Below are 24232 nucleotides of genomic sequence, written 5' to 3' on the forward strand. Positions count from 1 at the left end.
CCGCCCAAGATCTTGCTGCCTGAAGGAGCTCAGCCGACCCGGTTGCTGGGGGACAGGAGCTCAGCCGGGAGCTCTCACCCAAGCCACCCGAGAGGAGCTGGCTGCAGCTCTAAGCCGCGCTGGACACGCGTATGGCTGAAGTGGCGCCGTCTTAGTGGTGTTGAGAATAGCTCTGCCTTGGGTAGTACAGCAGACGGGAGTTGGCGTTTCAGAGAAGGTGGTGGTGGCGTGTATGGGGTGTGACACTGAGCTTGATAGTGTAGGACAAGAATAGACTGGGAATTTTGGTTGGCCAAACTTCAATCGAATAGTAGGCGCGTATTCTGTCGACTTGTTCAAAGGCTGTGGCGCTGCCTAACGTTGAGGAACTCGCGGTGAAGCCATTGTGACGAGGCATTACAAGTTGGACCAGCAAGTCGATTTTCCAGATGTTTACACTTCCTGGTGATTCTTTGATATGAGGAACGCCTGAAGTCAAGTCGCCCTTAAATTAGTAGAAACCAAATCATGCCCAAAAAAGTCCCGGCCAAGTGTTGTTGATTTCAATTTTAGCCTGCGCTTTGCTCAACATCATCTATGCTTAAGAATTTGTTTCTCAGCTACTTCCGGATATGGCATCAGTTATTCTCATTTCCCAGTGATTATCACTACTCAGATCCGGAAGCTACTGTTATAGCAGAGCCCGTGAATTTCATCGCCACGTCGTTGATCCCTGGGGTTACGGGTTCACATGACAGTGCTCAGACGGTTAATGCAGCAAGCCAATTAGCATCTTCAACCATCATGGAGCCCTAAAGTCTTTGTTCTAGAGTCTGTGGTATCGCATGAATGGCTTATGATCTCCCAGGGCGCGGCAACGCGGTACAGTGAGCCTGGTGGGGTGAGCCCTGACTCTTGCTAAATTTGATGGCGGCGTTTAAAACCGAGATTTGCATGCCGCTGTCCTTTCTATCATCTAAACAAGTTGTTCGAATTTCTTGTGGGACCAAAGAAACGCTTCTTCGGCAGAGGACTCAGGAAAGCTATCCCCTATACTAGGCTCTCTCTGCCTGGTATGGGCCGTATGACCAAACTCGAGCCTCCCCGTCCGTGGATGAAGTCGCGAAGATGCCCCCCCTGGGGCTAACGACAACCGAATTAACTGTATGCCCATGACCTACAAGCATGAATTGTGCCACACCTGTTTTCGAGTCCGAGAACTGCAAACTCTTATCCGCAGACCCGGAGAGAAGCCCGTTTCCATCAGGGGTGAATGCAACAGAGTAGACAATGCTTGTGTGGCCTTGGAGAGTCTTGATACACTTCACTTCCCATGGGCTTTGGGGTTTAGTGGGCATTCCCAGGTGCCACACCTTGACAGTATTGTCAATGCTGGTTGAGGCGAGGGTCTCGCCGTCGGGCGAGAAGGCGACCGAATAAACAGCATCACTGTGTCCTTCAGGGCCGTCAAGACACGCCCGAAGTACACCTGTACTTGCTTCCCAGACTCTTATGCTTCTGTCTGCTGATCCTGAAGCGATAAGTTGCATATCGGGTGAAAAGGTGACCGATAGGATGCTGGCTTCAGCGGAGAGGATACGGGCGTTAGCCCGGGTGTCGACATCCCACAAACGGACAGTCTTATCAACAGCACCCGAAACAATACTTCTTCCATCAGAAGAGAACTCTATCGAGTTTACCTCCTTCTTATGGCCCTCGAGCTGGGCTAGAATTGTACCAGATTTGATGTCCCATAACTAGGTGGACATGCCAGTTTTTAGTCGGGTTGAAGCTGGACAGAGGCAGGAAGTTGACTCACGTAAACCATGTTCTCTGCACCCGTAGCTAGGCAGTGGCCATCAGAGCTGAAGGACACGCTGCTTATGTATATACTCTGGTTCGCATGGGAAGCGCTGTGATCCAGGACACACACCTGCTCACCAGTCTGTATGTCGAAAATTCGGGCTGTGCGGTAACTGCCAGTAGCGATGTACATGCCGTCGTGGCTGAATGTCACACTGCTGACAGTAGTGAAATGTTTAAATACGTGGACTAGATCGACATCGAGATCACGTTGCAGTTGGGGGTTAAAGACGGCATACCATCCCTTTCTAACCTTCTTGTAGAGTGGGGGTAGGGATTTGAGGTCGATCTTAGTAAGAGAGATGCCAGAGGTGACATCCCTGACAGTTGGCGGAGTTGAATGGCGGGCCTCGGGCGACCGGTGGCTCGCTGGGGAGTCCGCATCCTGCTGCAAAAGCTGGACGATGGGCTTATGGCCGCTCTTGGTGGCCAATGACAGCGGCGTGTCGCCTTCTTTGTCCTTCATTTGGTCTTCGGCTCCTTTCTCGAGTAGCATTCTAACGGCGGCCTCGCTTCCGTTCTTAGCAGCACAATGTAGAGGCGACTGTCCGTCCTCATCCCTGCAGCCAACATCAGCTCCTACCTCAAGAAGCATCCTGACGACAGCCTCGTTTCCATTCATGGCGGCGTAATGCAGGGGCGACTGCCCGTTCATATCCCTGGAGTCAAAATCGGCTCCTTTCTCGAGCAGTATTCTAACGGCGGCCTCGCTTCCGCTCTCGGCGGCGTAATGTAGAGGCGACTGCCCGTCCTCATCTCCACAGTCAACATCAGCTCCTACCTTGAGTAGTATTCTGATGATGGCCTTCTTATCATCCCAGGCGGCCCAATGTAGAGGTGACCCCCCATACTTATCCTTGGGCTCAGGATTAGCTCCGTAATTGAGTAGCATCCTGACAATGGCCTCGTTTCCATTCTTGACGGCGTAATGTAGAGTCGTCCGGTCAAGACCATCTCTAGACTCGACATCGACCCCCTTCATGATGAGTCGCTTGAAGGTAGCTGCATGACCAGTCTCGGCGGCCCACGATAGCACCGTCCAGCCATTGCCGTCCCTGCATTCCAACCTTGGCCCCATGGCTTCGATGATTTCATCTGACAAAGCTGGGTGGCTACCCAATGCTTTAACGGCAGCATGTCTAACCTTTTCGTCCTGGTCTTCCAGTTGTTGGACCATGGCTTTTAACGATGTCACTTCTGAATCGTCGGTAACTTTCCAGTGGGTAAACTTGGAGCTATACCCCGCTTCCTCACTCGTGAGTAGCTTGGAGAAGTCGGCTGGGGCTTGCCCATGATCTCCGGCTGCAGAAAATCCGAGGCTGCTTGTCTGTGACTTGGAATCACTGAGTTCTCCTTTTGACTGAAGCTTCTCCGCTCGCATAGAGTCGTTAGTCCCTCCCATATCCTGCCCTTCTTGGGTATTGGGCAACACGAAGAGAGCCATGTCCTCCATATGCGTGGCCAAATGTCCCTGCAACGCCAGGAACGAGAGCTCCTCCCCACAAACCAGGCATTCGTCTTTCTCGCCATTCATGCCGTCGTCCTGTTGATCGCAGAGATCCAGTATCACTCCTAACTGCGCCGGTGAGATGGATTCGCCATAGTGCCCCTGGACATGTGCTGACATTTCCGTCCTGCTAGAGTATGTCTTGGGGCAGTCTTTACAGACATACTTGCGCCGGTGAATCTGAAGTTCGTGATATATCCACTCGTGGCGACTGACGTATAGCTTGTCGGGGTTCTGGCAATGTTCGAATGTGCAGATGTATGGACGGAGATCACGAAATACATGGCGCCTATTGGTGAGGTTAGTAAGGGTCTGGCTAATGCGTGATAAGACTCAACGTACTTCCACGACTGCCTATCCTGCATCTCACTAGACTCGAGAGTAGTCCCACAGTACGGACATGGAAATGTCGTTTGTCCGTCTTGCTTCTTTGGGGGGTCTGGGACAGCATTAGACCGGCATTGGCCAACATTGGTGGCAGCGTAGACTGTCCGTGGCCGAGCGTTTGTCTTGGTATCGTGAACATCTGAGACGGCAGCTGTGGAAAAGCTCTGTTTGGACATGATTGATTCTGGCCCTGCTAGCGAGAACTTGAAGCTCGCCGGCTTGAGGGTGGATACTTGGCTTGCTGATTCCTCCTTGATCTCTGATGCTTTGACAGGCGGCTTTACCAAGACTGGTAAGGGTCGGCCCGAGGTAGGTTTATCATGTGTGGAAATATATGGATGATCAGCCCAGTGTTGAAGCTGCTCTCGGCGCCTCGTATTCGCTCTTGCAAGTCGTTGGCAGTACCACAGAATGTCACCGATATCGTCTGTTGCCAAGCCGTGTCTCTCTTGAGCAGGGGCCTCGTCCTCACAGCTGAAGTTCTGCCCGCTCTTGGTCAAGCCACGCCACTGCAGTACCTTTTCTATGATGTGGCTCTCATCTAACTTGTTGAAGCAGACCATGAACGGCAGCGTGGCCGGCTGGTCCGATGCGGTTCTGTGTGAGTGTGACTTGGAATTGACAGAGCGAATGTATTTGTCTGCTATTCTGGGGCGCCGAAGTAAGGAAGACAGGTCATATAGCGATCGAATTTGATCAGTGATTTGCTGGACTAGCAGGCGGATCTTTGGCATCCTTTTACTCTGAGGTTTGTCATCGTCATCTGAATCTGAATCAGAGTCACTGTCCGAGTCGTCGGCGCTGACGCTGCTGATTGAATCGCGATCTGACCCAAGAACTGGATCGTACTTTCTCTCCGCAATAGATGTTGCTGGAACAGAGTTAGATAAATGTCCTAGTTGCGTTGATTCCTACACTTGCCTTGGCGAAGGAGTCCGCCGAGCCGCAAGAAAATGTTCTTAACCAAACCTTTGAGATCGTCGTCATGCCTGAGTGTGTCATCCAGTGAGCCTCTAGCCCTTTCTGGGAGGTCTGTTCTCATCTGGTCTCCCCAGATTTTGGCTCTCCCGTACTGATCCGACACCTCAGTGAGATCAACTTGCCCAAGACGCACCACACGACAATCCTCGTTGCTCAGGGCTAGCCGGAAATTCAGGAATAGCCGTATGCACTCATCAAACGACTTAGAAAGCGACAGCGTAGCCGCTTCGTTCGGGACGCCCTCCATGGTGGTTTAGTTGAAGAATGATCTGACGGGTGGGAGTCTTGAGTTGAATGCCGGAAAATGGCCGCAACTTATGGCCGTTGAAGAGAACTCTCGGCAAAGAGGGGTTTCCAACCTATGAGAGCTGTTCTACTTCTTTCAGCTCATGCAGTAAACATATCCTTCACCCAATCACTGTCCAACAAAAGGTGAGGCGCACACAGCCTGGTCAGAGCCTGATATGCCCAGCCGAAAGAAACGCAGTGGGGCCATCACCAATCCCCTCACCCGTCATCCTTCTTTAACGCACGTTATCCCGCATCGTCTCTGAGTCGTAGTGGCCTGTCCTTCCCCCAGTACCGAGAATCTCTGCAGCGTTTATGTCATGGCTGAGGTCGCAGGCCTCGTTCTTGGCGCCATTCCCATTGCCATCTGGGCATTGGAGAAGTATGCTGAACCCTTCGAGACTCACCAAAACTACTACGTCGCTATTCAGACTCTTCGCGCCGACTTAACCATGCAAAAGAGTCAACTGGAGATAACTCTTCGAAACATTGGACTGGAAAATCCTTCCATGGATGAGCTCCAGGAATGTCTCTGTGCCAAGTTTCCCAGCATTCACCAGGACCTAGTCATCATCATCAAGGCAATGGACGAGAGGGCATCGAAGTTACTAGGAGATCTAGACATCGATATCAATGGGAAGGTGAGTGTTCTTCCAGCTTGGGCAACCTCTTTCTTGAAATAAGGGCAAGATGTGTTCAGACCGCCAGTCCCGCTACTTCAACCCTCCATCAAGGGCAAGGTGTCTTATCACACCACAGTTAGCGTGCTGAATCCATCAGTAAAGAACACATACTAACACAGAAGTCAACTTCAGCCTCGCTGGACAGATGATTCTCCAGATAGGGCTTTATGGGAGTGGCGTCGAGTAAAGCGCTCCTTCGCCTCAAAGAAGAACCGATCCCTCATCGATGACCTGAGGAAGTGGAACCAAGACCTAAGGAACTGCCTTGAACGGACCGAGGTATCTGCCGAAGATGATACTCGTCAAGTCCAAACTCTCATCAGGGGATTCAACCCGAAGCATTGCGACTCGATCCGATCATGTCTGAGATCTTTTCACCGAGCACTGAAGTCTGCTTTGCAGTGCAACTGCCCATCATCTCACCAAGCGACCATAGACCTAGACTGGAATCTAGGGCCTCTACGCTCCCAATCGGCTTTTTCAGCAGGATTGTCATATGAGACGGATCCAGAATCGGAACACTCATGGCGGAAATTCCACGTCACGCCCAAGGGAAGCGGTCTGGTAGATACGAAAACAACCACTACTAATCCTACTAGGGTCAAGGCCAAGTCTGCCCCATCCAGTCTTCGTGACATGATCTATCGACGGCCGCATCGCACTCACTCGACAACTCCTCAACCTGGTAGGGCTCGAGAATAATCCCGAATTTCGCGATTTGACCGCTCATCAAAATAGTCCAGGTCACGGCCCCGTCCACGGCCCCGCCACCCGCAAAGACTATTGCAAACCTGTGTGACAAAGTCCGAGTACAATGCGCTCCATGGTCCATTACTGGGTGTCTCCAAGACCCAGAGGCCGACAAGGACCGACAGATTTCGCACTTTTCCTTGAACCAACACTCGGAAGAGCTCTCTCTTCTTACCAGGACAATCTCGTTGAGACACCTGCTCCTAAACCAGAATAGACGACAGGCCCATGCGAATCTTGCTCTTTCAGCTAAGCAGCGATATGCTATTGCCACCTCGATTGCCTGGTCCGTTCTCCATTTGAGCGACAGCCCGTGGCTGGGAGAAGGATGGGATCAGGACGAAATCAAGTTCTTCGTCAATGATAGCAGTGGAGAAATGCAACTTGTTTCACAGCTCCCATCCAACTCGTATGCATTTCACCAGCCGGCAATTACGGATAAGTCACCTTTTTCGACGACGAGAGACTTTAGCCGCCTGATTCCCAACAAGACCATCTTCACGCTCGGCGTCATTCTTATGGAGCTATGCCTCAAAACACCCTTTGAAGAGCTTCGGCATACTTTGCATGATGAATCGTGGGGACAAGCTGTTTCAGCTCCAATCCTAGATCAATATGATACCGCCATCGACAGACTTGACGATGTCTACCGCGAGGCAGGCGATTCATACGGCAATGCGGTTCAGAGGTGTATCAAGTCCTCGTTCCAGGGTCCTAAGTCGACAAGACAGTTCAATGTTGAGCAATTCCGGATACAATTCTACAACACGGTGGTTGCGCCAGTACAAGCAACCTATAGCATGATGCCTTGAGCGTTATTTCCCAGATTTTCAGATAGTATTATATATACTATCATTATTACTATGGTACTTTTATGGTGCTGGTTCTGAATGCCAGGTTGGTCAGAGGGCCTTCTATCTAGAGCTCACATTTATCAGGTATGGCGGCATGAAGAAGACAGTCGTTAGGTATACGAACGACAGCCACCGGCGCAATGATATCAGCTTCAAAGCACAGCCTGGTAACTTGCATGCCGCCTCTCGGCAAAACCCGTCAGCTAACCATTTCAACCTGTCCCGGATTTGTTTGAAGCCCGAAGTCCGCAAAGTAAGTTCGGCTCTTGTGCAGGAACTCCAAGCATAAATTAATTAATTACCTACTTACACTCTATTTCCTCTCTTTAAGCATAGCTTGGCAAGTTGAATGCCGCTTAGTAACCTTAGTAATCGGTCATATTAGTGCCACCATTGGCCCCTTGCCATCTAACAGGGTGGCTCAGCAAAGATCAACCAGAGTCTAATGAAATGGCATGGATCTTTGAAAAGCCGGGACTTGATCGTCTAGCCGGTTCCGCTTCCACTTCACGGGCAACGGATAATGCCGTCTTCTTTGAATGATTTCCCGGAACAACGGACTCGGGATGAATCCGACAACTGGTGTCGACAGAGTCACCAACTTCGGTCACGGCAATCACCAAACAATATAAATACGGCCCATGGCCTGACGGTTTGAATAGGATAACCATCTAGCATTGGTTTATCACCTTACACACATCTTCACACAATAACTTCAACCCCTCGAGCGCCAACGTACCTACGATGGCCTCACTAATAGTCCAACTTTTCGCTTTTATGTGGTGGACCTCAGCCGTCGCATTCGGCTACAGTTTTCGGCCTGACAACCACGACACTTGGAAGAATGTACGTGGGCTGTTTGTTTAAACTTGCTCCCTTCTTTGATTTTTCTTTCTCTCTTTTGTAAGCCTTAGAAACGCTGACCTCTTTAAAGACCCGGATCCCATCCCAAATTGATCTACCTCAAGACCAGAACAGCGGATCTTACTGGAGCAGCGCCTTTGCCACCACCACTACTGGGCGGCAGTTCCTTATCATTCATCACCAGTTCAGTACGTTTTGCAAGTCTTCAGTCCTAGACCTCAAGACTCTCAAGTACTTGAAGAATGTGCAACATTGTGAAGTCAACAGCGCATCCAAGACTCTCTTGGAAGACTCTTTGAGCATTCAGTTCCCAGACTTTTCCTTTGCTGGCGCTGCTCCCGACAAGATCTCTCAGATGCAACTGTCTGCCACGGCACCCGAATACTCGTTCAACTTGACTGTTGAGGGCAGAACGTCCAAGGTTCTGTTGAACGGGGGCAATGGTGTCATTGCCTGGGGACCGAACTACACCACTTGCTCCCACTGGTCCATTCCCGCCGCTCGCACCTCGGGAACGTTGCAGCTCGGCGATGGCAAGGCTCTGGAACTTGACCCTTCAAAATCGCATACCTGGTACGACCACCAGATCATCAAGGGTCCCCCGGATGCCTTTACCTTTTTCGAGGTTCACTTCCCCGATCCCAACATAAGGGTGAGCGTCTGGGCGTACGATTGGCCCGAGTCTTCGGACTCATGGAGGTTTGCCACGGTACGACTTGGCGAGGAGACGACCACGGTGCTGCCTTTTACTCTGGAAGAGCACTGGGAAGATTCGTGGTGGTCGTCTACATCAAACCGGACATATCCTCAAAGCTGGACTCTGAAATTCGACAACGGAGACTATTTGAGGATCAAATCTGTACTTGGGGACCAAGAAATCCAGCCAAACACCTGGACCGGTTTTGTTAAGGTTGAAAGGAGCAGGTTTTTGGGTCAGACTACAGGCTACGGAGTTGGCGATTTGGTCTTTATTTGAAATCTGGTCGTCCAGGTTCTCCCAGAGCCGCCAGGAAGAAAAGGATGTACATACGATACGGCGATTGCAGTCATAGTTCAACAAGAGACCATATGTCACAATTTTGTGTAATCATGTGTTGTTGCTGATTTGAGTCTTGATCGATCAAGTCATCTTCTTGACTGATGCGCACAATTCCGTATCACCGGCTCGTCGGGGCAGCATGCGGATCAAAGCAAGTACCGCTATTTTCCGAGTTGACTCGTTTCGGGGGTTCCATCTGGCTGGGCGGCCGCTCGACTGATGATGAGTTTAACATACAGGGTAAAAATAAGCATCAGGTCCACCCCTATCGTGATGGAGAGCTAATTGAAATGCTCTGATCGACGCTCAGGGCCATTCCGGGCGTAAGGCTGACGTTACTTGGCGTTGAATAAAACCATTCAGGACCGGCAGTTGAATCCTTCAATTGCTTACTCTATCCCAGTAACCCTTGCGTTCATCAAGCTCGTGGGATGAATCGTAAGCCCTGATTCGCTACGCATATCAACGCCCGTGTTTCATCGTCGACTGACAGTCGTGCCGCAGCATCAGCCTCCGTGGCGATGCGCCAGCATTGTTTGCACCGGCATGAGCTGGTGTGATTTCGGTCACTTTAAACAGTTTAGAAGGCCTGTCGCTTCGATCAAGCTGCCGTTTCGGGCATCACGGCGGCCGACTGGCATAGCTCCAGGCTCTCCGCCATCAACATTGAAACATTGACAATTTTACCAGGTGGGAAATATGACTTGGAGGTATAAATATCTGGGCTGTCTTGATGTTCTGAGCTTCCTGGATCGGCAGGCGCCTCGTGTCTGATATTCACATTCTTTGGTTAATCGTTACCCCCTTTCTTTTACCATTCATTCCTTTCCTCATGATGAAGTTTTCCCTCCTTACGGTCGCTTCAGGCCTGCTTCTCTCTTCCTTCTCATCCGCCAGCCCAGTTTCTGTAGTCCAAGAGACCAAGACCACCTCTGACCTCGTCAAGAGACGTTGCGGTTTTGAGACCTGGGACTCGACCAACATCAACAACTGGTTCGAGGCTGGCACTGATGCTTGGTTTGAAGCATGGTGGCTCAGGTATCTCGGCGGCAACGGGCCCGATACTTCGGCTGTGATTCCCAATGGCTGGCCAAACAATTTTGTATGGACTACTTCTCGTTGTGGGATTACTCGACAGACTAATCATCATAGGTCAACCTTTTCGGTCGGATGTACTTGGATGGTGTAGGTCTGGCCCTTGGTGAAGGATGTGCCAAACCCGGCTGACAGTTGCATCTATAGAAAGAGTTCTACAAGTGCGCCAAACCCAACGACCAGTGCTTCGGTGATGTCTTCTGCGAAGGTGCGCTAAGTATGCGTTCTTGACGGACCAACAGAGGCCTAATCCGTGGTAGATATCAAGTGTTCCGGCAACTGGGGCGAGGAATGTGGCGACCATGACAAGCAACGCCCTGTCTACATGGTTCTTCAGTCCCTTCAAGGTTTCCAGTCTTACTTTAGAGACTTTATCGTATGATGCTCCAAACCGTCTCCTCTTACTAAAAGTAGAGCTTGGGTTTCCGCTGACTTCAATTACAGGAAGTCCTTGATGAGACTCAGATGAACCTTCAGGGCATGTCGGCTTACCTCGTCTCCAACTTCTTCCCTCCCATTGAAAAGAGCTTCGAGTTCTTCCTCCGTGTATGTGCACCGTGGCCCCCATACAACCAACTTCAATTGACACCGACTCAAGGAACTCCTCGTCGGCATGGGAACTGCTTTTTCTATCGGCGGCTCATACCTCAAGCTCAACAACTGGGTCAAATCCAACGACTTTGCTAAGGAGTCTTCATCTGCTTTCGGTGCCTTGCTCAATGGTATTGGAACGGGTTACCGTGAGGTTGTGCAGTATCCTGCTGATCAAAAGTTTTCCGACTTTGCGGATCTTGGTGTTTTCATGACCAATGTATTTGAACAGACTCGAACTGCCCTCAATGATATGCAGGAGAATCTTGCTATTGGTAATTACTGGGGCGGCAACCGATTCTTGTACGTTTGATTCAATCATGACGTTGAAACTGGCTGACTTTTGTATAGCAAGTATGCTTCTGGCGGCGCTTTTCTCCCTGGCCCCGGCCAAGAGTTTAGCAGCGAGCCATCCGATTCGCAACTGGCGACTCTTCGCAAGTATCTCCAAAAGCAGTTCAATGCTCGGGCCATCAACTACATCTGGCGCCAGCAAAAGATCTTCATCACCTACACCACTGATGTCGACGGCTCTTGCGAGCAGGACAAGCAGGGTCCTCAGGATATGAAGTACTGCCGCGAGGGTGATCCTGGTGTCTACTACCTCTACTGGTGGCACGAGGCATCTGTTGGACTTGGTTCCACTACTGGCCTCAACACTTTTGATACTGGAAAGATGGATCACCCAACTGGTTGGGATAAGCTTGCTGCTGGCTGGATCGAGCAGGGTTATCAGCTATCCCTCAACGATGTGTTTGAGGCTTCCATCGCGGCGTATCAGGCTCACCGGTTTGATTACGACGGTGAAAACTCGGTCAAGCGAGCTCAAGAGGCAGTTACTGATGGTTGGGCTAATCCCTGGGACCACGGAACGAGCTGGGAGGGTACCTTCACTATCCCCGTCTGCGACACCGGCGATGTCAGTTACAATGTCCAGTTGGGTGAGCGCATCATGCCTTGCAACTGTGGTGGTGGAAACGAAGTCGACGCGTGGAAGAAAGCTGCCAAGTTTGACGGCTACCAGACCTATGACCAACAGTGCACCGAGGGCAAGCAGGCTGAGAGGAAGCAAGATCGCCGTGGCGGCAAAGGCAATCAAGAGTCTGACACTCCCGCTCTTCCCTCCGAGGTCAACGAGATCCAGTGCCTCGCGTCTGATGGCGTCAACAAGGACATGGTCTCGCTGGTCACCTATTGTTCTGCAGCCATTGCTAGCCTCGGTACGGACCGCAACAGGGAGATCTGCAGTAATGACTGCCAGGATGGAGGAAAGGGCCAGAACAGTGTGTGGTGCCGTATCGCTCTCGACAACAGCAACATTCACTTTTGCGCTCTTACTATCGCTTCCAAGGATGCTGAGCATGGAGGTCCTGGATACGGTTGTCTGACTGTTGGGAATGCTCAGGACTTTTATGCCAATGCTGTGGCTGTTACTGAGGACGGAGGTAAGGGATGTCACCCTGTTGGAACGCCGGATTTCGCTGCTACGTTTGTTACTCCCGATGGGATGAATAGATGGTGCTTGAGTGACTATGAGCATGCCAACTATTGCACTGTCTAGTTGAGGCGAGCTGGCAGGGATGGGTGGTGGCTACGGTTTACATTCGACTTCTCATATTTATACTACACACTTTGTCTTGTGTATTGACAGTATTGCACATGTCTCTCTTTGAATTAGACTCATTTACTCAGTTCTGCACACTCTCTTGTTCATGATCTGATTTACCTACCACTCCCATGTGACCTGAAAACATCCTTTGTCTCTTCACCATCCCCTCGTGAAAGCCTCGGGAAGAACAATTTCTTTCACGTGTAGTTGCCCATGGTGGCAACCTCGACCGGGTATAACCGAGGCTGAGCGTCGAACAGGCAATGATTGCTTTGAGGCGTTACTGGAACCGGTTAAGCCAATGCAGGAGACGTCTCTCGATCTCTTGGAATTTTACGATGAAAATGCGGGGTGCATGCATGATGGTATGTCTCCTCCTTAATCAAGTTAGTCGACTTCTTGGGTTATTGACGACGTATATATCTCTGTGGCTGCTTGTGCCTGGAACTAGCTTCAACTCAACTCTGGCAACCTTGGCTACGGACATCATGGCCCGTCTCTGGCATGATATCGTGGATCGGCATAGTCCTTTCATGATAGAACTTTTCGGTTCTTTTGCAGTTCAGGTTGTCTTTTGGTGGATTCCATCTGCCATCTTCCTTTCTCTCGACTACCTAACTCCAACCTTTGCCGCCAAACACAAGATCCAGCCTGCCCCGAAACAACCGACGACGGCAGAGGTTTGCGATGCCATCGTCATATCACTTCGAAACCAGATCATCGTCACCACGATCCAACTAGGCCTAGCCGCCGCAGCAGCCTCACAAAACAAACCCTCCCCGTTTAAAATTACGACATCGCTCCCCACAGCAGAGTCATTCATCAAAGACCTGGCACTATGCATCGTGGCCCGTGAGGTCCTATTCTATTATTCACACCGACTCCTCCACATCCCGTACTTTTATCGTCGTATCCACAAGGTGCACCACAAGTTTACGGCCCCGGTCTCGTTTGCGTCACAGTATGCACATCCCGTCGAGCACATTGTGGCGAATACTCTTCCTATCGCGTTGCCGCCCATGGTCCTAGGAACGCATATCATTACGATGTGGGTGTTTCTTGCTTGGCAGTTGTTGGAGACGGCGACGGTTCATAGTGGGTTTGACTTTTTTGGAGGGGCGGCTCGTCGACATGATCGTCATCATGAGCGGTTTGATGTTCATTTTGGAGGATTGCCTTGGTTGGATTGGGCTCATGGGACGGATGAGAGTAAAAGAAAGAAGGTATCATGATTGTGTGGTTGAAAATATTGCATGCATCACCTGTTCGTTGGGTTTATGCTGGTTATGGACATGGACGACTATCCAGGACCAAAGTACGCCTCGTGGTTGTCAAATACAACACTCGTTAAATACGTTAACCAGAAGATATCTGTGGCCGTTATCATCTTAGGCACGCAAATTGAACAGATAATTGAGTATTGGGTTTGGTATTAAAATCGATATTCTATCGCATATCTCATCAGAACATAATCAGGTTCTCGTGAACATTATCTACTCGACATGGGTATACTCAAAGATCTCCTTGATCTCCTTGGCAGGAAGCTTCTTGGCCAGAGCCAACTGAAGCTGAATGCGAGCCTTGGCGGGGTTGAGGTATCCAGCGTTGATACCGTAGTCCTGGCCAGACACGAAACCCCAAGCGGTTCGGCGGCTCACAACAACGGGGACCTTGGTCTTCTTGACAACCTCCTCAAGAGCCTCCTTGGCCTTGGTAGGCCAGCCGCCAGCACCGACACCAGCGACAACAATACCCTTGGCACCACCCTCAACGGCGGCCTCGAAAAGCTCGGGGTCAACCTCCTGCTGGCCGTAGAGCACGTCAACCTTGGGAAGAGGCTCAGAGGCAGAGATGGAGCTGATGTTGAAGTAGTGGTGACCCAGAGGTCGGACGGGAGGGTACCAGAAAACAGGCTGGATGTTCTCAAAGGCGCCCAGGTAACCCTGCTCCTCAGCCTTGAAGGTGTCGAGAGCGTTGGCGTTGGTCTTGATGGTGTAACGAGCAGAGGCAATTCTGTCGTTGAGGGTGATGAGGGCTCCTCGCTTCTTGGCGCTGTCGCTGGCGGCGAGCTTGACTGCGGACAGCAGGTTGATAGGACCGTCAGCGCTGATGGCCGTGGCAGGGCGCATAGAGCCGACGACAACGACGGGTTTGTCGCTTTGGACCGTCAGGTCGAGGAAGAAGGAAGACTCCTCGAGGGTGTCGGTTCCGTGGGTGACGACAACACCTTGTGTGTAAGGGCTATCCAGCTGAGCCTGAATCTGGTGGGTCAGGTTGGTGAGGATAGTCGAGGTGATGTCGGAGCTGTCAACGTTGGCGATTTGCACGCCACGAACGTTGGAAATGTTGCACAGCTCAGGAACGGCATCAATGAGAACCTTGATGCCCAGAGCTCCGGCTTGGTAACCAGTAGTCTGGTCAGCCGAACCAGCCGAACCAGCAATGGTACCACCAGTAGCAAAGATGGTGATGTTGGGCAGGCTGGCGTTGAAGCACTGGAAGTCGCTCACAGCTCGGGGGGCCAGGTGGGGGATCTCTGGCACGGGTGAGCCCAGGGCAGTAGCTGCCAGGGCGCCCAGGGAGAGCAGGGATGTGAAGGACGACATGGTTCTTTGGCTTGAGAAAGTCTCCGGGTGTTGATTAAGCTTGGATGACCCTTGTGGAAAGCTGGAGAGGAACCGACAGTGAGGTCAATTGGAATGGGGAACAGACCTCATCTTAAATAGACGGGAATGTTGACGTACGGGAAGCCAAGGCGGACATCCCACCTATTTGGATTTTTGATTTGATAAACAAACAAGGTGCATCGGGCCGGTGGTATAGCATCACATCGTCAAGGAACGAGCGAAGCAACAAGGTAGTTAACCAACAGCCCAAGCCGACGCCGAATCGGAACTTGTGCTCTAGCGGCCGAAGCGAGACTGACTCTGGCCCGCGTGCTGCAAGTGCAAGGCCGGATGGCCTAGTTGCGTACTGCAGAGCGCCGATCCGCAGCCCGGTGAATGGTTCGACCGGGCTTCTAGCGGAATCCTTGGAGGTGTTCCTAATCCCCGCCCTTGCATTGCGTGCTGCGAGATTACGGCACAGATTCACCGTTCTCAACTGTCAGTGTCCATCCAAGGGTTCTTTGTCCGTCACATCCATCTCAGGGGAAAATGTCGTGCCTCTGCGGCGTAAGCGAGATGTTCGATTGCGATGCCAGAAACCCCGGTTTGAACCCCCCCTGGATATCTGATTGCGCCAAGGACTGGGGATCCCCGGGCTTCCTTTTCCAGACTAGACAATCACTGATAAAGGGAGGCCGCGGAGTCGTATCCTTACCCCAACCACCTCTTGGCAGGAACTGCGGTAATTCCTTGTAACTTTTCTCCGGTTGTTTCTGTTACCTTTTTGTTACCTCACCCTATGGAGAGCCCGGCTGATCTCACAATGCTCATCTGTGGGCCAATCTCCTCCACGCCCTTGATTGACGAGGTTCTGGAGAACATGTTCCCCGCTAAAATCCTATCTGAGGGGGTTATCATTACACAAGGGCTTGATAATCTTGTGCTCCGCTTAAAAGCTGACTCGGGTTCTTCGGGGCGAGTCAGAGTGCCGAGAGAGGAACGTGTGCGACCAACGACATCGGCCTTTAACGATATAGGGAAAGAAGCCGATCACGACACGACTCGGTGTTGGTCGAACCCCGGGATCTCTGAGCATAAGTCCATAAAATTCTAGAATTGCGCGTCGAAACTCTATTCCGAGATCTGCTTAGCGGACTGGGGAACCATTGTCAGGGATGTGGTCCGGCTGTCACCTTGAGAGATTAGCAGATGTGGGTTATCATGAACTTTGAGGTGATTTTTCTGCTGCTACGTAATAGAGACTTGAGGCTCGTCGAGTTATCGCACGTGGTCGAGAACGTTGAATCATCGGCTTCAAAACATGAGCCGAAATAATAGATTCTAAGCCGTGGGTTCCGGATATGTTATCTTGTGAGAGTTGTTATTACACTTGCTTTTGGCCAATGCCTCGTTGCCGTTTCCCCAGAGACTGCAGTCGCAAACGATATGCCAGGATCTGGTGATCTCACTTTCAATCTTCAATTGACCAAGTCCACACCGGAGAAAATTAACGCGTCACGCATGCACTGTCTCAACCCAAAGACGATCGCAATTTACCGTCTCTCGGGTTCTCCCGACAGCTGAGACAGCGATCGGCACGGTTACGAGATGCACTCTGCGTCGATAAAATTCGTTGAGGCCCGATCTTGTGCAAGTTTCAGCCAACTGCTCAGATATATTTCCACTGATTAAGATAGAAGCAATCCTATTTGCCTAGTCTTAAACTCATCTGAACACGATCTCATCTTGAAAATCGGCGACATTCCACGGAAGAAAACGAGTCTTGAATGCCATTGCTCGCATTGCGTCCACGATTCTCTGCATCTAGTCCGAATTGATCGGCTTGGCCTTGATGACTCCGCTCATGACCTCGACTGCAGTTCCACTGAGGTGAACCGTCTTTACCTCACGCTCTCCCGAAGACAGCACCTGCACCTCAACATCCACCACGATGAGACTCTCCCGACCCATCTCAACGCCCTGGGTGATCTCAACCCTGACCGAGTCGGCAGACAAGACATGCAAGGCTAGATAGGAAGACAGGGCACAAGCTGCACTACCCGTGGCCGGATCTTCCATTGCGCGCTTCACGAGTCTCGTCCTGACCTTTTGCACAAACGTCTTTCCATCAGGTGCCGTTTCGTGGCCAGTAAGTACAAAGTAGTACCGCCTCGAGTCAAAGTCTGTGCGCCATCCTTCGTCTTGCAGATCGCCGGATAGATATCCCATGGCTCCGATTCTGGCAGCCCCGAGAAGCTCCAACGATGGTAGCTGAAGAAGAGCAAATGTCATGCCCTTGACGATGCTGAAAAGTCGAGCGCCTTCCTCAGCTGCGGCAACCTGTGCGAGTTTCTCATCTGAACCGGTGTACTCGGCTCGAGTGAGCCGTTGCTGGTGAAGTCTGACGTTGTGAGGGATAGCAGCACGCGCCGAGCCATCCTGTCCAAATTGACATTCGATTTTCCCCGCTTTGGCGATAAGAGTCTCTACGCCCTGAGATCTGAGGAAAACCGCGGTGCCGATAGTCGGGTGACCGGCAAAGGGCAGTTCACGATCAGGAGTAAAGATATTGATGGTTCTCTCCGATGACGGCGAGGAAGCATCGACATCGTGAACAAAGACTGTCTCTGAGAGATTAAACTCTCGGGCGATGGCTTGCTTCTGGGCCTGCGTGAGGGGAGGCTGCTGACTTGGTGGTGGAATGGTCACGACGGCCAGCGGGTTGCCCCGGAATGGCGTCTTTGTAAAGACATCGAGAGTTATGAAAGGCAAGTCCATTTTCCTAGTAATTATGAGACATCTTGGAGAAGAGAAAGAAGAAAGAGGAGAGGATGAGGGATATCATGTTGGTTGCATTATCTTGCATCCATTATTAAGCCTCGTGAGTCAGAGCCGATATCCGGCAACCATTTGGCTGTAAGCACAAGGGAGATATGACTCGAATATCTTGGGTCTAATCGACAAAGCTACCGATATTTCCTTGAGAATGAAATTCTGTTCGGTACAGCTTCCTTCTTGGCACCACTCCTCCAAGAGGCCCAGCACATACGACCATAGCTCGTAGAAAATACGGGGTCCCGTCCGCTCCCCCAGAGTCAAGCTACGAAGCGCTGGATTAGTAGTTGGGTCGGTGACGACCAGCGAATCCCCGGTGTTGTATGTCTTTTTGCCGTATTTTTGGCTGTTGTCTAAAAGGGTCAAAGGAGGGCAGCTATGGCAAGGGTTAAATGGAAATATGGTGTTCCTGGGGACTGCTCCTCTGAACAAGACACCTTAATGCAGTAAGGAAAAAAGCGATGCCAGGACCTCAAAGTCATTTCTCAAGTTGAAAATGTCCAAAACGGTCATCGGCTATCAAAGCTTGTTTTTTTTTTTACATTTCATTCTATATCTTTCAAGCATCTCTCTCTATCGACTTAGTGATCCCCAACGCCCGGTCTTCCACTACAACAAAAAAACACAATATCTATACATGATAGCATTATATCCTAATGCTAATACAGTGACCTCTTTTGTAGCCTTTCTACTGCCTGCAGTACACGACTCGCTAAGTATCTCCGTACTACGTAACCATAAAGTAAAGTCCTAGTACCAGTAGGTTAAACAAACCTTGCACAATTAGGACAGGCAACTCAAGCAGGAAAACAATCAAAGTCCAAAGGCACACCAAGGTCACCCCCACGGTCGAAAACAACCCCTTACCAGTGGCCTTCAGGCAACGCTTGGCTTTGCCTCCGTATCGCAAGCTACTATCAAGAACAGTTAATAGGTTACGCGGTATTGAGGTTTCATCCGTCGCGTGTTAATGGCCGCTTTCTTTGATCCTAGCTGTTTCTAATTTCTCTTCAAAGAGGAGCTTCATTATACGTAATGTCCGTGCTATCTTTGAACTCGGACAAGGGAAGTCTAGCCAAGGTTCCTTGTGGCTGACAGCCTCTTTTGGAGTCGTCACTAAGCCCAACAACCAATACCAACGACAAAGACCACTCTCCCTCATAACCTTCACGAGTTTGCAGGCTCTTTCGGGTAATTTCATTCAAGCCTGAAAGAACTAGGTTGTTTGTTCAATGGTGTATTGCCCTTTCTATTTTTATGTTAGGTGACCATTGCCTGGTAGAAATCCCTGGCAATAGACCAGAGGTCACCCTTAGCCACAGGTGACAGCAGTCGATAGGGCTCTCACTTCACTCTCGCCTATCTTGAAAGAATCCCTCCAAGTTTAAGACTCGTTTTCCAGTAGCCTCCCTTTTTGATTTGATTTCACTCTTCTTTAAACATTTCCTTCTTACTAATGCATTGATTTTACTACTAAAGTCTATTAATACTTGTTCTTTATAGACATTACTAATTCCATTATCCCAAGTTTTAGCGAATTCGCCTTCCTAGTTCGTCACTAAAATTCCAAGTTATCATGACTTGCAAAATCCTCTTGTTCTGGCTTTAGGATGCCAACATCAATCTTGAACTGCCGCAGCCAGGCCGGGTTCTCAGCGACGGTCTGGTTCCAGGGATCACCGCTGTTAGAAGTAATTAGCAGTTTTCGCTCAAGTTATTTACAGTAGACCTACTCGTTATACAATATCCACCTGGCGTGGTGCTGTATCTCCTCGTCTGTGGGGACATGCTGGTTCGGGTTGTTGGGTGACATGGTCATGGCGACCCAGCGGGCGAGTTCTCTTGCAATCCAACGATAGTAACAGTCGCCATTGAGCAAAAAGCTCGTCTTCATCCAGGTGTTTGCACCATCAGAGTTGATGTTTTGCTGAGAGCCGTGCGTGTCATCAGAATAATGTAGGCATCCCGACGTGAAATCGTTCGGTTGAGTGTTGGGGTCTGTCATGTGCCGGCTCTTGAATTTCGCCAACCAAGCCTCGTTGTTCAAAGCAACCGACTTCCACTCCTCATCATCCATCTCGTCAATGATATCGTTCGCTTTTTGGCGTAGAGCGGCATCATCGGGGACAATGCCATGAGCCCGGAGTAGCTCGATGTAATCAGCCAACGTCCTTTCAAGTTCACTGTAATTGTAAAGGATCGAGTTGATTCTAGACAAACTACCTGAACGTAGGTCTGAACTATTCCGTGTGCAGCTGATGTTGTGGCGTTCTCGAAAAGGTGTAAGCCAAGCAGCTGATGAATTGATCAAATGGATGAAAAACGACGCCACATATTCGGAGGATGAATCGGATTCAATGCCGGCTTGTTGAATGAGACGAGACGCTTCCTGCTGTAAATCGACATCGGTAAAAGAATGAGACGGCCCAGTATGTATGAAATCGTATAGCTGACTCTCCATAGGACACAGATCAAACAAGTTGTCCTTTCCAGAAATCTTCAGTCTTCGAAGTTTCCCCTCCAGGATGGACCTCACAGGTCTCGTTTTGGCCTCCTGGAGGATATCATCAGCCGAAATAATCAGGTCTCGAAGCCAAGAGGCGTTAGAATCCTCCTTGTCAGATATGACCTCTGCAGAAAGCAATATGCGACAAGCTTCGAGTTGCATCTTGTCATACGTAGGGAGACCTCCAAACTTGTCGCTATAGACGTGCACGAAGTTTGCCAGCTCTAGGCTGATCAACTCGTAAGCATCTCTCGGCGTCTCAGAGGGGCCCTTGCTGGCCTCAAAGGGACACATGGTGTTGCGGTCAATGCCGATGAAATCTAAAGAGGATGAGTATTTGGGAAAGTATGAAGATCATAAGACGGCTTACATGGTGGGATTGCATGCTCAACCCGGAACAAGACCGAGGCATCAAAGCCCCAATCTCCCTTCCAGTCAGCCATTGTGCTTCCCATCTTGAAATGATCTGCCAGGTGATCTGCCCTAAACTCCCACGTATCCATCTTGAGGCCGCAAAAGCCACAAACAGATCGTATTCCCGGCATTGGCAGCTTCCATTGGTTCAACGGACACCCCAACTGCTCAGGTTTGACATTGTGAACAAGTCGCAAATGTTGCGTCAGGTGATCCTTGCGGTTAAACGATCGATCTTGGAGTGGACGGATGCTACAGGTCGAATAGTTGTGGTCTTGGAAATGTGCATCGTCTGGTGAGGGATGGGAACAAAAAGCACAGCGTGGCACCCCATTGTCATCCATGATTCGAGGGCCATTAGGAGCGCATGCCCATCTCTCTATCGGTAGATGAAGGGACTTTTCATGGCGCTGCCAAGTATGCTTCGTCGTAAACGTCTCGGTGCAAAAGGTGCACTGATACGTGTTCAGAGATTTGGCTAGTGAGGTTCTCTTGTCGGCTCGTTTGTTGGCGGCGTTGTGTCTGCGGCGGCGTGAAGAGCGAATCGACGACCTGAAGGAAGTTGTAGAGTCGCGAGAGTGTTGCGAGTATGCTGAGTTGTCGCTCGACTGTGATGTTCCGATGCTGCTGGTTGACGAAGCTCTGGAGAGCCAGTGGCCATCGCCTGTTTGGTAGTGTGTGCGGGATAGATCATCTGAGCCTGTCAATAGTTAGATGCCATTCTCAGTCATCCTCCAAGACTGCCAAGCCCTATGTTCTGGGGGAAAGACGACATACCGCATGATGCCACGGCGCGTGCAATAGCAGTCGCAGTCGCAGGCTCACTCTCAGGAGGTGAGTCAACCCATCTTGCCAGCGGATCCATCCATCTATTCCTCTCTCCTGGGGCAGGAGTGGGCTTCCTTCCGGGAATGTCTATCGCTTGTGTGGAACTGGGCGAGTGTGGCGAACCGGGATGACGAGCATGGATCTTGCCACGACGCCGAGCATTGGCCAGCCAGTTTAATATCTGCGTCTTTGACAAGCCAGTCCGATTCTGTAGGATCTCCTTCTCGTGATCATTCGGAAATGGGTGGTTGCTGTGTGTTGAAACCCATTGTCTCAGCACGCGGACAGCTTCCCGTGAGAACCGGGCGCCGATCTTCGGAGGAGGAGCATTGCCGATTGAAGCGACAGGAAGTTGCGGCGCATCTGGTGTATTGTCAAGCTGCTCAAGAGCTGGAGTTCCAGTGCCAGAGTCGGTCCCAGAGAAGCTGTGCGTGTTCGTAAGAGGCGATTGTTGACCTGAAGAGTCAATCAGCTGAGCCTCGAAACGAGAGACCCAGCTTTCGTCCTTTGTATCCGGAAGCAAATGATGCAGGTTAAAGTCGTCAAAGGCGGAATATCCAAAGTAAGCGTCGTCATTCATTAGACTTGGATCAAAAATGGTCTTTTCAACAGCATCATCTGTATTCGTCGGCATGATGGTTCTTGAATTGTTTCATTGGGAGGAAGTTAATTCCGGACGCTGTAGGGGGGGGTCTAGTAAGAGTCACGAGCGCGAATGTGGAGTCGTCAATTACACCCTATGACTCCAAGGCGAGCAGTACGTGCACAGCCGGCTGTGCAAATAAGACCACGTGATCGGCGCACAGCCGGCTGTGCAAATAAGATCTGATATGTAAGCCCGCCAAAGTGTGTAAGTGAGAGATATCTTCTTCATACAATGAAGCAGCCGTGATGCATGCAATTGAACATCGTGAGTGATTCAGTAGGAGTATAGCTATTCAATGAATCATATGTCATCCATTGTCGTTGGTCATGCGTAGCGGATAAGGCCCCCCGAGGCCGTGAAGCATACCAAAGTGACAACGACGATGTAAGTGAATCGACTCAACGTATGAGATATATAAGGCCAGGACTTCTTTGTTGAAAGATGCTCTCTATTCTCATATACAACACCATATTCAAGATGTTCAATCGTCGTCAGAGCCAGCGTCAGAACCCCCCTGATATCCCGATCTTCGTTGACAGCACTGTAACCCCAGCGACGAGGGCACCTAGCAATCAATGGGTACTGGCCCCCATTCCGAACAACCAGCAAATCCAGGCACCACAGCGTTTTGGCCCTGATGATTTGCCCCCCTTCGCGGTCCAGCAGTGGTATGCGCAGCATACCTTGCCCACAGATGAGAGATCGGCCACAGTCTATTTCGATATGAATCCCGGGGCCAGGGATAGAGCCCATCTCACTGGCTACCCTCCTCGAGGTGAGCCGGTTGCTGTTCATACGATGCCGTGGGGATGGTTGGTTACGGGAAATTGGCACGTTGCATGGCTCGACCATGCCCTTAATACACAGTATCACCGCCCTCACCCTGATATAACCCCACGGTGGACTCGCGGCACGCTTGAGGGCTTGGATCTAGAGCTTCGCGGCCCCCCTCGGTACACAGTCAACGGGACCCTATGGCCAACGCCTGCCACGGGGATGACAAGGTATGTGCCCACTATCCGGGAGGCAGAGCGGACAGGGCTCTATATCCGGAGTATTGACCAGAGTGGCTATGTGACGTGGGCTTGGCAGGGCACACAGTAGATAGTTCAAAAGCCTGCCTTATGGCATTGTTACTATATTGAATATGCGTGATAACCAAGTCTACTTTATGCTACGTATACACTTAATGATTACTCTGTTAAATTGAGCCATTGAGCCACTGTAAGTATACTCGGAGATTGGTAATTTCTTTGTCCTTCTATTGATATATATAAATCATATACTACATTGCTCCTTCAAATGTTAATGGGGGGGGTTCCTAGTCTGATAGAATCCCTCCTGTACTTCAAGATCTTCCTCAGCGGCATTCCATATTCCCTGCATACCTCGCCGCCCTGAGAAAGGCTGTTGTGCCATCTCTTTCGCTACGTTACGCTCAACACGCTCACTCTCAGCCTTATCCCAGTCAAGATAACTCATCTGCTCCTCCTTAGTCCAATCTCTAATACTTCTTCCCGCCTTGCAGTGTCTCCCCATCTGCTTATAGTCAAGGCACCACTCATATTCCGCTTTGCTGTAGCGCATTGGCAGCCCCATAGCCTTCCTATATGATTGGTTGGTCCTTGGGACTCCCCGGGGCAACATATCATACCAGGCCGCCCGTGAGTCCGTATATCGTTGATAAATAGCACGGGGATCACCAGCTCGTAGCACCGGGGCTTCCGCAACAGCTGGTGGCACCACTGCCGGGGGGGATATAACCCGGATCGTTGTATGTGTGGTTGTATGTGTGGTTGTAATAGTCTCAGAGACAACAGAGGCTCCTGATGGGGACCCAGGCGATAATGAGCGGGTGACAGAGCGAGAGGATATATGTGTCACTGTATGCATTGTCGTGGAAGGTT

General features: G+C 50.7%; 8 protein-coding genes across 8 annotated transcripts; 4 read left to right on the forward strand and 4 right to left on the reverse strand.

The window, feature by feature from the left end:
* Nucleotides 1-1055: 1055 nt before the first annotated feature.
* NECHADRAFT_3141 (uncharacterized protein) lies at nucleotides 1056-2212 on the reverse strand (the record flags this gene model as incomplete). The annotated part of the gene is made up of 2 exons (XM_003054657.1): nucleotides 1056-1736; nucleotides 1799-2212. Coding segments are annotated over 2 exons (1095 nt in total), but the record flags the coding sequence as incomplete, so codon positions are not given.
* A 3113-nt stretch (nucleotides 2213-5325) lies between these two features.
* On the forward strand, nucleotides 5326-7250 carry NECHADRAFT_75706 (uncharacterized protein; the record flags this gene model as incomplete). The annotated part of the gene is made up of 3 exons (XM_003053955.1): nucleotides 5326-5646; nucleotides 5821-6373; nucleotides 6427-7250. The coding sequence occupies 3 exons, from the start codon at nucleotides 5326-5328 to the stop codon at nucleotides 7248-7250; spliced, it is 1698 nt and encodes a 565-aa protein (XP_003054001.1).
* A 786-nt stretch (nucleotides 7251-8036) lies between these two features.
* On the forward strand, nucleotides 8037-9132 carry NECHADRAFT_75707 (uncharacterized protein; the record flags this gene model as incomplete). Its single annotated transcript, XM_003053956.1, has 2 exons — nucleotides 8037-8138; nucleotides 8227-9132. The coding sequence occupies 2 exons, from the start codon at nucleotides 8037-8039 to the stop codon at nucleotides 9130-9132; spliced, it is 1008 nt and encodes a 335-aa protein (XP_003054002.1).
* An 898-nt stretch (nucleotides 9133-10030) lies between these two features.
* On the forward strand, nucleotides 10031-13722 carry NECHADRAFT_75708 (uncharacterized protein; the record flags this gene model as incomplete). The annotated part of the gene is made up of 8 exons (XM_003053957.1): nucleotides 10031-10297; nucleotides 10348-10380; nucleotides 10438-10498; nucleotides 10551-10666; nucleotides 10735-10836; nucleotides 10889-11184; nucleotides 11233-12326; nucleotides 12878-13722. The coding sequence occupies 8 exons, from the start codon at nucleotides 10031-10033 to the stop codon at nucleotides 13720-13722; spliced, it is 2814 nt and encodes a 937-aa protein (XP_003054003.1).
* Nucleotides 13723-13881: 159 nt separating this feature from the next.
* Nucleotides 13882-15128, reverse strand: NECHADRAFT_65975 (uncharacterized protein). The gene has a single exon (XM_003054658.1). The coding sequence runs from the start codon at nucleotides 15094-15096 to the stop codon at nucleotides 13984-13986; it is 1113 nt and encodes a 370-aa protein (XP_003054704.1). The 5' UTR covers nucleotides 15097-15128; the 3' UTR covers nucleotides 13882-13983.
* A 1792-nt stretch (nucleotides 15129-16920) lies between these two features.
* Nucleotides 16921-17874, reverse strand: NECHADRAFT_90546 (uncharacterized protein; the record flags this gene model as incomplete). The annotated part of the gene is made up of 1 exon (XM_003054659.1): nucleotides 16921-17874. One exon carries the CDS (start codon nucleotides 17872-17874, stop codon nucleotides 16921-16923), a length of 954 nt encoding a protein of 317 aa, XP_003054705.1.
* Nucleotides 17875-19489: 1615 nt separating this feature from the next.
* NECHADRAFT_75711 (uncharacterized protein) lies at nucleotides 19490-22313 on the reverse strand (the record flags this gene model as incomplete). Its single annotated transcript, XM_003054660.1, has 4 exons — nucleotides 19490-19613; nucleotides 19665-20757; nucleotides 20808-21551; nucleotides 21629-22313. 4 exons carry the CDS (start codon nucleotides 22311-22313, stop codon nucleotides 19490-19492), a joined length of 2646 nt encoding a protein of 881 aa, XP_003054706.1.
* Nucleotides 22314-22802: 489 nt separating this feature from the next.
* NECHADRAFT_75712 (uncharacterized protein) lies at nucleotides 22803-23429 on the forward strand (the record flags this gene model as incomplete). The annotated part of the gene is made up of 1 exon (XM_003053958.1): nucleotides 22803-23429. One exon carries the CDS (start codon nucleotides 22803-22805, stop codon nucleotides 23427-23429), a length of 627 nt encoding a protein of 208 aa, XP_003054004.1.
* Between the last annotated feature and the right edge of the window lie 803 nt (nucleotides 23430-24232).

Source organism: Fusarium vanettenii (genome assembly GCF_000151355.1).
Source record: "Fusarium vanettenii 77-13-4 chromosome 1 genomic scaffold NECHAsca_1_chr1_3_0, whole genome shotgun sequence".
Classification (NCBI taxonomy): domain Eukaryota; kingdom Fungi; phylum Ascomycota; class Sordariomycetes; order Hypocreales; family Nectriaceae; genus Fusarium; species Fusarium vanettenii.

What these genes read in the sequence shown, in the direction of transcription:
- NECHADRAFT_65975 (XM_003054658.1), bottom strand. Translation starts at nt 15,096, where the DNA reads ATGTCGTCCTTCACATCCCTGCTCTCCCTGGGCGCCCTGGCAGCTACT.